General features: G+C 38.7%; 1 protein-coding gene across 1 annotated transcript in view; it reads left to right on the forward strand.

Moving 5' to 3' along the window:
* The window catches only part of LOC105033924 (UPF0481 protein At3g47200-like), a 17,366-nt gene extending 9,304 nt beyond the window's left edge, over window positions 1-8,062 (forward strand). The window contains exon 2 of the mRNA XM_073260085.1: window positions 7,047-8,062. Coding sequence (XP_073116186.1) covers window positions 7,047-7,758 — 712 coding nt within the window. The 3' untranslated portion in view covers window positions 7,759-8,062. The remainder of the gene's footprint in view (window positions 1-7,046) is intronic.
* Window positions 8,063-14,610: the final 6,548 nt, after the last annotated feature.

The raw sequence follows: 14,610 nt of genomic DNA on the forward strand, positions 1-14,610 counted from the left end.
TAATATTGACTTTGTCAGACAGTTACTTTCTTTTGAACACTTAGTTTGATTTGTTATTTGAACCAAAGTTTGATTATTGAATAAAGAAAAAATTTATTTAACTGTTTGTGAAGATATCATGATGAGATGCCTTGCATGCTTATGGAAAAAGTATTCTATAAGTATGCGGCGGTTGCCATGACCCTCGATTCACAATCTCGGGTCGGGGGCGTGATAATTAATATGGTATCAGAGCATAAGTAGATAGATAAAGACATGTAGAATAAAGTGAGCGAGTGATGGGTAGACATTAGGAAATTGAAAGGTTAGTTATGATGATTATGATTTGACCTGTCACAAGTTATAACCTTATTAAGGATAAGTTATTATCTCAAATCTAACATAGGTCAATATGCCTCCACGACGAGCGAGAAATACTCAAGGAGCGGTAGGAGGGACATCAAATCCACTTGGCGATAATACTCCCCAATTAAATAGTGGCACAACACAGCAGGAGGGAATCCATGATCCTACCAGAAATACTCCGACAGTACAGGAGGAGCCGAACATGACTCAACTAATGCAAACTCTGATCGGAGTAGTTCAAACACAGCAACAGTTACTTCAACAACAACATGCACAGCCACGTCAGCAATTTTCACCGATACCTGGACATGGAGAACATCCGATGCAGAGAAACAATATCGTCGAATTTAAGAAGCTAGCTCCTGCAGCCTTCAAAGGGACCATCGAGCCACTGGAAGCAGATAACTGGATTATGGAAATGGAGAAGGCCTTCGCCGTGCAAGAAAGCCACGATGAAGAGAAGATTCGCTATACAGCATATCTGTTACAAGGCGAGGCATACAACTGGTGGCGTATGCTGGAATAAAAATATGAGCACGATGGGATACCACTTACTTGGGAGAGATTTCGAGATGAATTCTTTGACAAGTATTTCCCCCGAAGTGTCAGAATACAGAAAGAATAGGAGTTCATTCACCTGAGACAGGGTAACAGATCCGTTGCTGAATATGAAGCCAAATTCACGGAGTTAGCCAAATTTGTTCCGAGACTAGTTGAGATTGAGCAAGACATAGTACACAAATTTGAAATGGGACTAAAGACAGAAATCAGGAGACAGGTTGTACCCTATGAGCTAACTACCTATGCTTCAGTTGTGAATAAAGCTCTAATAATTGAGAGAGAAGCTAATGAAGCTCATGCGGAGCGTGAACGGAATCAGAAGAAGAGAAATAGGTTTAGTGAAACTCAAGGACGAAACCAGAACAATAAGGTTCCAGCAAAGAAGCCAGCAACTGATAAGAATCGTGAGAATGTGGCAGCTAGATGTTCGAGATGCGGCCGAAGAGAGCATGAGACTTCTAATTGCCCATGGAATACTGGTTCGTATTTTAGATGTGGCCAGAAAGGACACAAGATTGCAGATTGCCCGCAGATGGATGAAAATAGATCAACACAAGCAAAGGATGGAGGTCAAAGGCCAAAAACTCAAGGAAGAATCTATGCACTCACACAACAGGATGCTCAGGCCTCCAATGCTGTGGTGACAGGTACCATTCCTGTATCTGGTATTCATGCTTCACTTTTTTTTGATTCTGGTGCTACACACTCCTTTATATCCACTACTTTTATTAGACAGCATGATATAGGTTGTGAACCCATGAAAACCAAATTATATGTTGAGACACCAGTTGGTGGTATTTTGAGTACCGAAAGTGTGTGCAAGTCATGTAGTATCAAGATAGGAGAAAGAGAATTACCGACAGATTTGGTGGTCCTGGATATGCATGATTTCGATGTCATTCTAGGAATGGATTGGCTGGCTACTTATCATGCCTCTGTGGATTGTCATGGAAAGAGAGTGAACTTTCACATGCTGGGAGAATTAACTTTTAGTTTTGATGGAAGTACAGGAACCACCCCTCCACGTATTATTTCACTTGAACAAGCTAGACAGATGATAAGAAAGGGATGTAGAGGTTACCTAGTATCAATAAAGAATAAAGAACATGATGAATTGAAGTTACAGGATATTCCTATCGTAAATGAATTTTCGGATGTATTCATTGATGATTTAGTCGGACTACCCCAAGATAGAGAACTTGAATTTACTATTGAGTTGGCACCCAATACCAGTCCGATTTCTAAAGCTCCTTATAGAATGGCCCCTATGGAGTTAAAGGAGTTAAAAGATCAATTACAGGATTTATTGGATAAAAGTTTTATAAGGCCTAGTGTATCTCCTTGGGGAGCTCCAGTCTTATTTGTGAAGAAGAAAGATGGTAGTATGAGACTCTGTATCGACTATAGAGAGTTGAATAAAAATACTATCAGAAATAAGTATCCTCTACCTCGAATTGATGATTTGTTTGATCAGTTGCAAGGTGCACAAGTCTTTTCTAAAATTGATCTTCGTTCAGGGTATCATCAGTTAAAAATCAAAACAGAGGACATACCAAAGACGGCATTTAGAACTCGTTATGGACATTATGAATTTTTAGTGATGCCTTTTGGGTTAACCAATGCTCCAGCAGCCTTTATGGATTTAATGAACAGAATATTCAGATCTTATCTTGATAAATTTGTTGTCGTTATTGATGATATCTTGATATATTCTAGAAGTAAATTGAAGCATGAAGAACATTTATGGTGTGTGCTATAAATATTGAGGAAAGAAAAACTTTATGCCAAATTTAAGAAGTGTGAATTTTGGTTGGACAAAATAGTCTTTTTAGGACACATCGTATCTAAGGATGGAATTTTTGTGGATCCAGCAAAAGTGAAAGCTGTGATGCAGTGGAACAGACCTACAAATATTTCTGAGATTCGAAGTTTTCTGAGAATGGCAGGGTATTATAGATGATTTGTAGAAGAATTTTCCCGCATAGCTGCACCTTTGACTCGTCTTACTCAAAAAGGGGTTAAATTCGAGTGGTCTGAAGTTTGTGACCAGAGTTTTCAAGAATTAAAACAATGATTAGTGTCAGCCCCTATCCTTACTATACCAACAGGAGATGAAGGTTTCACAATATATAGTGATGCATCTAAAAAGGGACTCGGCTGTGTATTAATGCAACATGGTAAGGTAGTAGCCTATGCCTCAAGATAATTGAAACTATATGAACAGAATTATTCGACACATGTTTTGGAATTAGCTGCAGTGATTTTTGCTCTAAAAATTTGGAGACATCACTTATACGGTGCGCAGTGTGAAGTATTTACTGATCATAAGAGTTTGAAGTACATTTTTACACAGAAAGAATTAAACATGAGACAGAGAAGGTGGTTAGAACTATTAAAGGATTATGATTTAACAATCAATTATCATCCGGGAAAAGCTAATGTTGTTGCTGATGCCCTTAGTAGAAAATCTGTAGGAAATATGGCGGTTTTAATCACACACCAAAGTTAATTGTTAAAGGATATAAGAAAACTGGAATTAGACATCCGAATATATGACTCAACAGTATGGTTAGCCAACTTGAGGGTTCAGCCAACACTCATAGAAAGAATTACAGTTGCCCAGAATAATGATCCACAACTAATGAAAATAAGAAATTCAGTAAAAGCTGGTGTTCAATCTGAATTTAAGATACATGAAGATGGTTCGTTAAGGTTCGACAACAGGATTTGCGTACCTAATGATTCAGTACTCAAGCATGAAATACTTCAGGAGGCACATCAGACCGGTTATACAGTTCATCCGGGAGGTACTAAGATGTATAGAGACTTAAAAGAAATGTACTGGTGGAATAATATGAAGAGAGAGATCGCTCAATTCGTGGCTCAATGTTTGGTGTGTCAACAAGTTAAAGCTGAACATCAGAGACCGGCGGGACTACTTCAACCTCTTGATATTCCAGTCTGGAAGTGGGAACATATCACTATGGATTTTGTAACTGGACTACCGAAGACCCCCAGTAAAAATGATGCAGCCTGGGTGATTGTGGACCGATTGACAAAGTCTGCATACTTTCTACCAATTAGAGTTGGATTTACTTTGGAAAGACTAGCGAAGTTATATATGAAAGAAATTGTAAGACTACATGGAATTCCAGTGACCATCGTATCGGATTGAGACACCAGATTTGTATCACAGTTCTGGAAGAGCTTACACAAGGCATTAGGAACAAAATTGAACTTCAGTACAGCTTTTCATCCACAGACTGATGGTCAGTTAGAGAGAACTATTCAGATCTTAGAAGATATGTTGAGAACCTATATTTTGGATATGAAGAGTTCATGGGATGAGCATCTACCTTTGATTGAGTTCGCTTACAATAACAGTTATCAGGCTAGCATTGGTATGGCACCTTACGAAGCTTTATATGGTAGAAGATGTCGATCACCGATTCACTGGGATGATGTCGGTGAGCGAAGAATATTGGGTCCCGAACTTGTTCAACAAGCAGTCGAGAAGATTCAATTAATTAAAAATCGACTTCGGGCAGCACAAAGCAGACAGAAAAGCTATGCAGACAACAGGAGATGAAAATTAGAATTTCAAGTCGGTGACCATGTGTTTCTCAAAGTATCTCCTTCAAAAGGAATCTCAAGATTTGGCATTCGTGACAAATTGAATCCTAGATATGTGGGTCTGTTTGAGATTTTGAAAAGAATTGGTGAGGTGGCTTATCGACTTGCCTTACCCCCTTCACTTGCAGGAGTACATAATGTTTTTCATGTTTCTATGTTAAAGAAATATTTACCAGATCCAAGTCACATCGTGGAACTTGAACCAGTACAAGCCAGGAAGGATCTAACATATGAAGAATACTCGATACGGATCGTAGACCGTAAAGAACAGGTGCTGAGATGTTGTAACATTTCTTATGTCAAGGTACAGTGGAGTCGGCATTCAGAAAGAGAAGCTACTTGGGAGCTAGAGGAAGAAATGAAGCAAAAATATCCCCAGCTCTTCGAGACTACAGGTATGAAAAATTTTGAGGACGAAATTTCTTTTTAGGGGTAAAGAATGTTATAGCCCAAAACCTATTACAGCCCACAAAAGCCCAAAATGAAAAAAAAAAAAAAATAAAGGAATTCAAAACCGGGAAGAAGACTCCCGATGGGAGTCTCCTTCTCCGACGAAACCCAAGAAAATCGGGACTCCTAGGACCCCTCGGAGTCCTAGGGTCCTCTATAAGAAGACCCCTCCCCCTTGAGACCGAAGATCGGCCTCCTCCCTCTCTCTTTCTCTCCGATTTTCTCGAAGAAGAGCAGCAGGCACAGTTGGGTTTCTCGCCGTGTTTTCTCTCCGACGAAGTCACCGGAGGTCAAGGTAAGCTTCCCTTCTTTTCCTCCCTTCCTTCCTCTTTCCCCCGTGCGCTTGTGCGCGGTGGCCGGCGACGAGCATCATCGATTTTTGGTCGAAAAAAAAAAAGACTCTATTTTGGGCCCCGTTTTCGTGAATTTCCGGCGCCGGCGATCAAAATTGACCGCCGGCCATGTTTCCTCCGTGACCGGAGGAGTGGCCCCGTCGGCTGCCGGCCTCCGCCGTGGCGACCGCGGCCCGAACGGTCGATCAAGGCCTGAGGACCAAGAGTCCTCTGTTCCGACGTGGGAAGAAGAAGAAGAAGAAAAAGAGGAAAAGAAAAAAAAGAAGAAAAAGAAGAAAAGGAAAAGAAAGGAAAAGAAAAAGAAGAAAAGGAAAAGAAAAAGAAAAAAAAGAAGAAAAAGAAAAAAAAATAAGAGAAGGGGTGGAGAGAGAGAATCTCTCTCTCTCTCTAGATTTTAGAATTTATGAAATTAATTAAAAAAAATTAGCAATAAAAATAAAAATAAAATTAGGATGTCTATGGATTAATTCGAAAATCGGGATGCTGTTGACGAATTGATCCTAGTGGGGATATTAGATTTTAATAATTTAGTTATTTTTAATTCGATAAAATTTTGATTTAAAATATAATATTTGACATATCAGGTTTAGAGAAGGATTTTCGAGATCCCTAGAATTTCTAGTTTGGACTTTCTTTTGAGGTAAGTAGTGTTTACTTTTACTGAATTTATCTGGTAAATTATGAATTAAATAAATTTATGCATGCTTGCGATTGAAATTATTTATTGAAATAATTGTTGAAAATTATTTATGATGAAAGTTAATTGTAGAAAATTATTTATGATTGAAGTTATTTGTTGAGCAATTATTATGATGATATATGATCTCAAAGAATGTTATAATTGATTTGACTCAAATATCAATTAATTTTATTATTCTTGAAAATAATATATGAATTGGAAGACAATATGAAATTGACAACCTGACTGTGTTGAGGACCCCGCCAATGGGGGTATATACGTTGGCAATTGACTGTCCTGAGGATTTATGTCGCCAGTGAGACCAGCGACATGTCGCCAGATAGACCAGCGACAAAACCGCCAGTTAGACCAGCGGTTCCAAAGGACTTGGCTGCCAGATGATTCGCAGCCCACCGCAAGCAGATACGTGGTATTATGACCCTGCCACAGGGATAATGTGGTCATAGTCATGGTTGGTAAGAAGAATTTAAGAAATTGATGAATTTAAGAAGAAAAGCATAATTGGAAATTATGATGATTTGATTTTTATATATGATTGACAATATGAATATGATTTCATGAAATTACATATTGATTTGTTATGCATAGTATTATTTGCCTGATTATTCAGTTAAAGGTATACACTGCTTATTGGGCTATTTAGCTCATGATAAGTTTTATGTTTTTCTTACAGATCCAGAAAATTAGCATGATGCAGGATTTCGGTTGGGAGAGCGATTAGAGATGGAGTTAACTCATTGATTTATGATTTTCTCAGAATTTATTTAAGACTTCTAGTTTTGTTTTTAATATTGACTTTGTTAGACAGTTACTTTCTTTTGAACACTTAGTTTTGATTTATTATTTGAATCAAGATTTGATTATTGAATAAAGAAAAATTTTATTTAACTATTTGTGAAGATATCATGATGAGATGTCTTGCATGCTTATGAGAAAAGTATTCTATAAGTATGCGGCGGTTGTCATGACTTTCGATTCATAATTTTGGATCGGAGACGTGACAGTAACGATTCATCGCTTTCAGAGGGATACCAACTGTCTGTCCCTATCATGACTGAACATGTCGAGGAACTCTCACAGTCTGGCCCTACCATGATTGGACCTGCGGCTCAGGGACACCCGCCATCTGGCTCTACCAAGACCGAACGTGCAGAGGAAATCCCATCATCTGTCCCTACCATGACTGAACTCGTAGAGGCTGGAGTGAAAGTCAAGGTGAGGAAAGCAAAAAGCTTTCTAAACATCTCGTTCTATAAGGGTGTGTTGGAAATCCCGGCCATTAATGTTGTTGATGATTACACAAACTTCCTTTTCGCAAACCTCATTGCTTGGGAGCAATGTTCCCGTACAGACAGGTTGGACGTCACTCATTATACCTTGTTCTTGGATGGCATCATCAACACCCCAATGGACGTCGAATTGCTCCACCAGAAAGGGATCATTCACCGGGATCTTGGGAGCAACAAAGTCGTTGCATCTCTCTTCAACGAACTAGGGAACGGAGTTAGTTATGATCCCAAAAAAAACTACCTTATGAATGTGCACAAGGGCTTGAATGCTTACTGCCAGTCGAGATGGCCTAGGTGGCGCGCAAAAGCTGTTCATGACTATTTCAGCAATCCATGGGCGATCATTTCATTAGGAGCAGCTGTTCTGCTAGTTGGACTCACCATTCTCCAATCGGTCTATGCTGTTTTAGATTACTACAAAAAGTGACCAGCTGTGGTGGCTGTCATCATCAACATGGCTAAGTACTGCATTTGAATCCTGTTCTTCTGGTGGTTGTCAAACAAAATTCCATCCTGCTCTCCAGGAAATTGTGCGTCATGGTTGTGCCAGAGTCTGATTTTCATCGTTGTTGTAGCATGGTTGGTTTAGTCTCTGGCTTTTGTATTGTAAGGTCAAACTTTTCGACTAGAATTACTAAGGCCAGGCCTAGGACCCGTGCAACTGGTTACATAATTAATGTATATGGTCATGTTGTTTTAATAAGTGGATGATGTTATGCTGTATTTAATTATGTATTCACTGGTTATTTAAGTAACTTTGTGAACCTAGGCGTGATCATGGGTATAAGTCGCAAACTTTGGTCTACTAAGAGTAAGTTGCTTAATGTGCAGGCTAAGAATGAATTTTGTTGTATCAGAAAATCAGGCAAAAAAAATATGACTAAGATTTGCAATTGGATGAACTGGAAGGCTCAAGTTGTCTTTGTCAGAGGAAAAGCTCTCAATTTTCTTCTCTATTTGATGCTTCTTGGTCTTTTGAGTTGAAGCAGAAGGATCTCCTTATTTCCTAATAATTTAGTAAATTTATAAGTACTTCATGAACCTTTTGAAGGAGGACTTGGAAAAGAAAACATTGGATACTGCAGGTAAGGGTATTCACCTATCGCTACAAGAAAAAGATTTATTTGCAACTGAATTATTTGCGATGATTGGTTGGCTGTCGCAAAAAATTTATTTATGACGGCAACGAATCTTTGCGAATAAGATACCAATTTTAATTGCTATTTGCAATGGTATTCAAATTCCATAGTAAAAAATAAAGTTTTTACGATGGCAAAGGATCGTGGTAAATAATCTATGATTTTTACGATGGTAATGGATCATAATAAATAATCCATAATATTTTGATGCAACAGTTACTTCCTGTAGCTGTACGCAAAGCATTATCTAAGGATGTGGTTGAGGCATTGATTGAGTTAACAAATTTCTTTAGGCAATTCTGCTCAAAGATGAAAAAGATAGCTGACCTAGAGTATATTCAAGGTCATATTGTTTTAACGCTTTACCATCTTGAGAAGATTTTTTTCACCTTCATTTTTTGATATAATAGAACATCTACCTATACATTTAGTAGAAGAGGCACTCATTGCTGAAGCAGTGCAATTTAGGTGGATATATCCTATTGAAAGATAATATTATTTGTATAAAATGAAGTACGTCATACTCTTTCGATTTTAATTTGTTGTTATGTAAATTTTATCTAATTTGTATCTATATAGGTATCTACTTACGCTCAAACTTTATGTGCATAATCGAGCTCATCCGGAAGGCTCAATTGCCAAAGGATACCTGATGGAAGAGCGTGTGAATTTTTATTCAAGATATTTACAGGATGTTGAAACTAGGTCAAATCGATCGGTTCGGAATAATGATGGTGGAAATAATTCGGGTCGTCCGATTGGAAAGAGAGCCAAAATATATATTAATGAAGTCACATGGGAGCAACTCATCGTTATGTGCTGTAAAATATTGATGCCATTGAAGGAAAATCTGCCTTTTTCTTTTGTAGGATCTTCCAGATTTCATCAAATCTGGAGCGAAATAATTTAAAAATCTTTATCTTACGCTATTTCAGATCTAATGTATGTTAGATCTAATTTTATTATCTGATATTTAAAATCTAAAATTAAATCTAAAAGTATGAGAAGTATAGACATACCTCAAGGGTAATCTGATTACCCTGTAGATGATCTCTGCACAGTCCGAGGTTCTGATGTAGCCACGTAAGTGCCTGACCTCTACCGGTATCCACTTAGATAATACCTGAAACATCTTCTCCTCACGAATCTACCTCGAAAAATCAGATCTCTGTCTGATTTGGAAGTACTTCAGAACTCCTTCTGAAGTTGGAGCAGCAGCCTGTCGAAGATGTCCTGTAGCTTTCTGTTCCAGGCATCACCACGCCTTTTCTTTGCACCAGATGAAGGTCCAACTCCTTGGATGTGAAGAGGGGAGATAGGAGAGTAGGGAGGACATGGAGAAGAAGGGAGGGGGCAGTAGCTTTGATGGTTTTTTACAAAAACTTAAAACCCTGGGCACAGGCAGGGTTTATATAGACCCTGATGTGCTGCGCAGTGCCACATCATTCGATCAATTAAAAAATTTTAATTAATTCTGAAAAAATTTTGATTAGTGGAGTGATATCATCTGATCACATCAGATAAGAACCCCCACCCTCTCTCCTATGTTAGCGCCAACTTTGGATAAGTACAAGCAAGGGTTGGCGCCAAAAAGTCCATGTTAATCAGGACTCTTCATCCTTATCCATTTGGGGCGTCCACTTTAATCCAATTGGGCTCATGCCATATCTGATTATGATGCCCAATTCAATGTGGTTTTGGCATGTGGACACTCCACAAAAATTTTTCAATGAGCTCTCTTCAGTTTAAGATCCATATGTCAACATTTGACAGATGTCTTAAAATAAAATTGGCAGGTGATAGGAATTAGCAGGTGTTTGTCTTAAATTCATCTCATGAATTAAGACAAGCTTTTTCTGAGCTGGACAAGCTTCATTTAGACTGAGAGAAATCTTTTCAAGGTTCTCTGGATGAGTCAAATCACATTTGGCTCAGTAGAGATAGAAAAAATTATACGAAGAGAAAGTTAGGCTCAATCATGTGCTAGCACGATTTTCTTGAACCTAATTGGATCTTATCCAAATCCATTGGGTTAGCCCAATTGATGACATCCAGATCTTAATCCTTGTTAGTGTAATCCAGTTAGGTTCAATTCTGTATAATAATGAGACATGTCATGATCTCATCATCGATATCATTGAAACTCCTTTTGATAGACCAGAACTCTTCTGATTCAGACAATTAGAATAATCGATCATCAATATCATTCTAATTACTCCCAAAATCTACCAATGACACCTAGCAGTATATGGTGGCAACCCATCAAAACTAAAGACGAACCTCTCGGTGCAGCTACCTGTGTGATTGAGTTCCTCTATCATGAGTCCTGACTGAATTAGGGTTAAGGTGAACTCATCAAACCCAACATCAGTCATATCAATCAATCGATCGATCCGAGTCTGATATGAAACCCCAATAAAAAATTTCTTTTCCATTATTTCACTCTGCTATGGACATGGGCTTAAGGACTCGATCTTTCGATCATCATAGGACTACTCCTCTCATCTACCGAGTTTGATAGATCCCATCTTGGTGCGATCTTCTAGTTCCTATAATGAATATGCTACAGCCAACATACACCTCAGAGTTTTGAATGGTTAGGAGATCGAGTTATGGTGTAATCAAACTATAACACACTCAAAGTGAACTGTCGATGCACCTCAGGTCAAAAAACTAGATACACAACTGCAGCATCGAGCTAGTCATCGATGAGAAGGTAGACTTCCTTATGACTGCTCGATATGGTCACGCTTAGTACTCTCATTCTCAATGAATACCTATACTCTCCTTCGGTGTCTCCACACCGTAGACTCAAGACACATCTACCCTAAAGAAGCGATCGTACACCAATCTTTCAGATCGATCACCATCCTCGTGATGATCCTATGGTCAGGAGCTGTTTATAAGTTAGTTATATAAATTCATGCCTTAAATTTCAACTCTTGAAAATATGAATTGATATTTCTACTAACTCAAAGGATGTATCACAGACACAATGTACACAATGTGATAGAAGAATAACTCATTTATTGATTTATAGTCAAAATTATAAATTTATCCTTAGATTTGTATAGAAATGTGTCAGCCAATCTGGCATCTAGGGTACACATCTAACAAACTCCCACTTGACCTAATGCCAATTGGCCACATATCTAAGTCCCATCTTCTCAAGGTGGGCTTCGATCTTTTGGTGGTCCAATGGCTTAGTCAGCGGGTCTGCCACATTATCTGTGGAGTCGACTCTTTTGACCTCGACATAACCCTTTTCGAGATAATCACAGATCAAATGGAATCGCCGCTCGATGTACTTGGACTTTTGGTGAGACCTTGGCTACTTAGCTAGGGCTATGGCGCCATTATTGTCACAGTAAAGAGGTATGGCATCCGATGACATCACTCCAAGCTCTACGACAAATTTTTTGTACCAGAATACCTCTTTCACAGCTTTCGATGTAGCAATGTACTCTGTCTCCATGGTAGAATCAGCAATCACCATTTGCTTGGAACTCTTCCAGCTAACTACACCACCATTGTAAATGAACAGACTCTCAGATGTCGACTTTCGATCATCTATATCAGACATAAAGTCTGAGTCTGTATATCCCTGAATCTGAAGTTCTCCATTTTCAAAAACTAGAAACATATCCTTAGTCCTTCTCAACTACTTAAGGATACATTTCACAGAAGTCTAATGCTCTTTGCCTGGATTTGACTGATATCTGCTTGTGACACTTACAGCATGGGCTATATCAGGTCGTGTACATAGCATGGCATACATGAGGCTCCCTATTGCCGAAGTATAAGGGATCTTGCTCATGCGTTCAATCTCCTCAGGTGTGCTAGGGCACATCTTCTTGGAGAGATGAATGCCATGTCTAAAAGGTAATAAACCTCTTTTGGAGTTTTCCATGCTAAACCTTTTTAGCACCTCCTCTATGTACATCTTCTGTGAAAGTCCGAGCATCCTATTTGGTCTATCTCTATAGACTTTAATATCCAGTATAAATGATGCCTCTCCTAGATCTTTCATAGAGAACTCCTTAGACAACCATACTTTGACTGAGGTCAACATGGGAATGTCATTCCCAATTAGCAGGATGTCATTTACGTAGAATACGAGGAGAACAACTGCGCTCCCACTGACCTTTTTGAACACACATGGTTTCTCCTCGTTCTTGATGAAACCAAACGTTTTGATCACATCATTGAAACGAGTATTCCAGCTCCGAGATGCTTGCTTAAGTCCATAAATGGACCTTTGCAGCTTGCAGATCCTGTGATCATCATCACTGGATGTGAAACCAATTGGTTGTTCCATATAGATATCTTCCTCAAGATGTCCATTTAAAAATGCCATTTTCATGTCCATCTGCCATATTTCATAATCGAAATAGGCTGCAACAGCAAGCAATGTGCGGATGGATTTTAGCATGGCTACGGGTGAGAAGGTATCCTGATAGTCAATGCCTTCATGCTGACTATAACCTTTCATTATGAGCCTAGCCTTGAATGTCTCCACATTTCCATCTGCACCTATCTTTCTCTTAAAGATCTATTTACACCCAATAGGTACCATACCTTCAGATGGATCTACCAAGGTCCAGACTTGGTTTGAGTGTATCGAGTCAATTTCTGATCTCATTGCCTCTAACCATTTCTCAGAGTTGATATTTGATATCGTCTCGTCATAGGTTTTGAAATCATCACCATGAACCCCATTTCTCGTGAGGAATATTTCCTCTACATTCTCTTGTATGGTACCTAAGTACCTTTCAGGAGGACGAAAAATCCTAGTCGATCTACGAGGTGGAAAAGGTTATGTTAGGACTGGTTCTGATTGATTTGGTTCCTCAGGTTCTTTAGCTCGTTGCTCTTGGGAGACATTCTCCTTGAGCTTAATTATTCTTTCGATGCCACCATCTTAAATAAACTATTTTTCAAGAAAAATAGTATTTCGACTCACAATCACATTGTGATCTTTCGGAATATAAAAATAGTATCCTAATGACTCTTTAGGATATCCTATGAATCGAGCTCTAAAAGATCTGAACTCTAACTTGTCCACCTGCTGTCTCTTGACATGAGCCGGACAACCCCAAATTCTGAGATGATTCAGACCTGATTTCTTACCATGCCATATCTCATACGGTGTGGTAGGAATGATTTTACATGGAACCCTATTCAATACATAAATTGCTGTCATGAGACAATGTCCCCAAAGAAATTCAAGGAGGTCCGTGAAGCTCATCATGAAACGGACCATATCTAATAGGGTCCGATTTCTCTGTTCTAAAACCCTGTTGAGTTGAGGCATTCCAAGTGAAGTCTATTGAGAGACTATACCATTATCCTTAAGATAGTCTAGGAACTCCCGACTAAGGTATTCACCTCCTCGATCTGATTGAAGAACCTTAATGGGCTTTCCTGTTTGTTTTTCTACCTCATGTCTGAATTTTTTGAACCTTTCAAAAGCTTCAGACTTGTATTTCATTAGAAACACATACCCGTACCTAGTTATATTATCGGTAAAGATAATGAAGTAGACATAATTGCCTCTAGCCGGTACATCAAATGGGCCGCACACATCCGTATGTACTAGGGCAAGTAGGTCTGTGGCCCTTTCCCCATGTCCCATAAAAGGGAGTTTGGTCATTTTGCCTTGAAGGCATGATTCACAAACTGGATATGACTCGGAAGCCAACGGATTCAATAGCCCGAATTTCTCCAATTTGTTAATCCTATCTTCCGCTATATGACCTAGCCTTAGGTGCCACAGATAGCTATTATTTAGCCTATCTCTAGGCCTTTTAATTCTTATGGCATTCACATTTTGCTTGATATTAAATATAGATACATCAATATGTAGCTGATAGAGACCGTTAATAAGAAAACCATCTGCAACTTTATTATTTTCATAAAATATATTACAATGGTCCTTATGAAAGCTAATCACATAGCCTTCTTGTGCTAAACATGAAACAAAAATCAAATTTCTGCTTGCTGTAGGCACATAATAACAATCTCTAAGAAATAAATCTAATCCTAACGATAATCGTAGAGGGTAGGTTCCCACGATCACAGCAGCAACTCTTGCTCCGTTTTCGATACGTAGGATCATCTTTTTATCCCTCAGCCTCCTG

The sequence above is a fragment of the Elaeis guineensis genome, chromosome 6, assembly GCF_000442705.2.
Source record: "Elaeis guineensis isolate ETL-2024a chromosome 6, EG11, whole genome shotgun sequence".
In the NCBI taxonomy this organism is placed as follows: Eukaryota; Viridiplantae; Streptophyta; class Magnoliopsida; order Arecales; family Arecaceae; genus Elaeis; species Elaeis guineensis.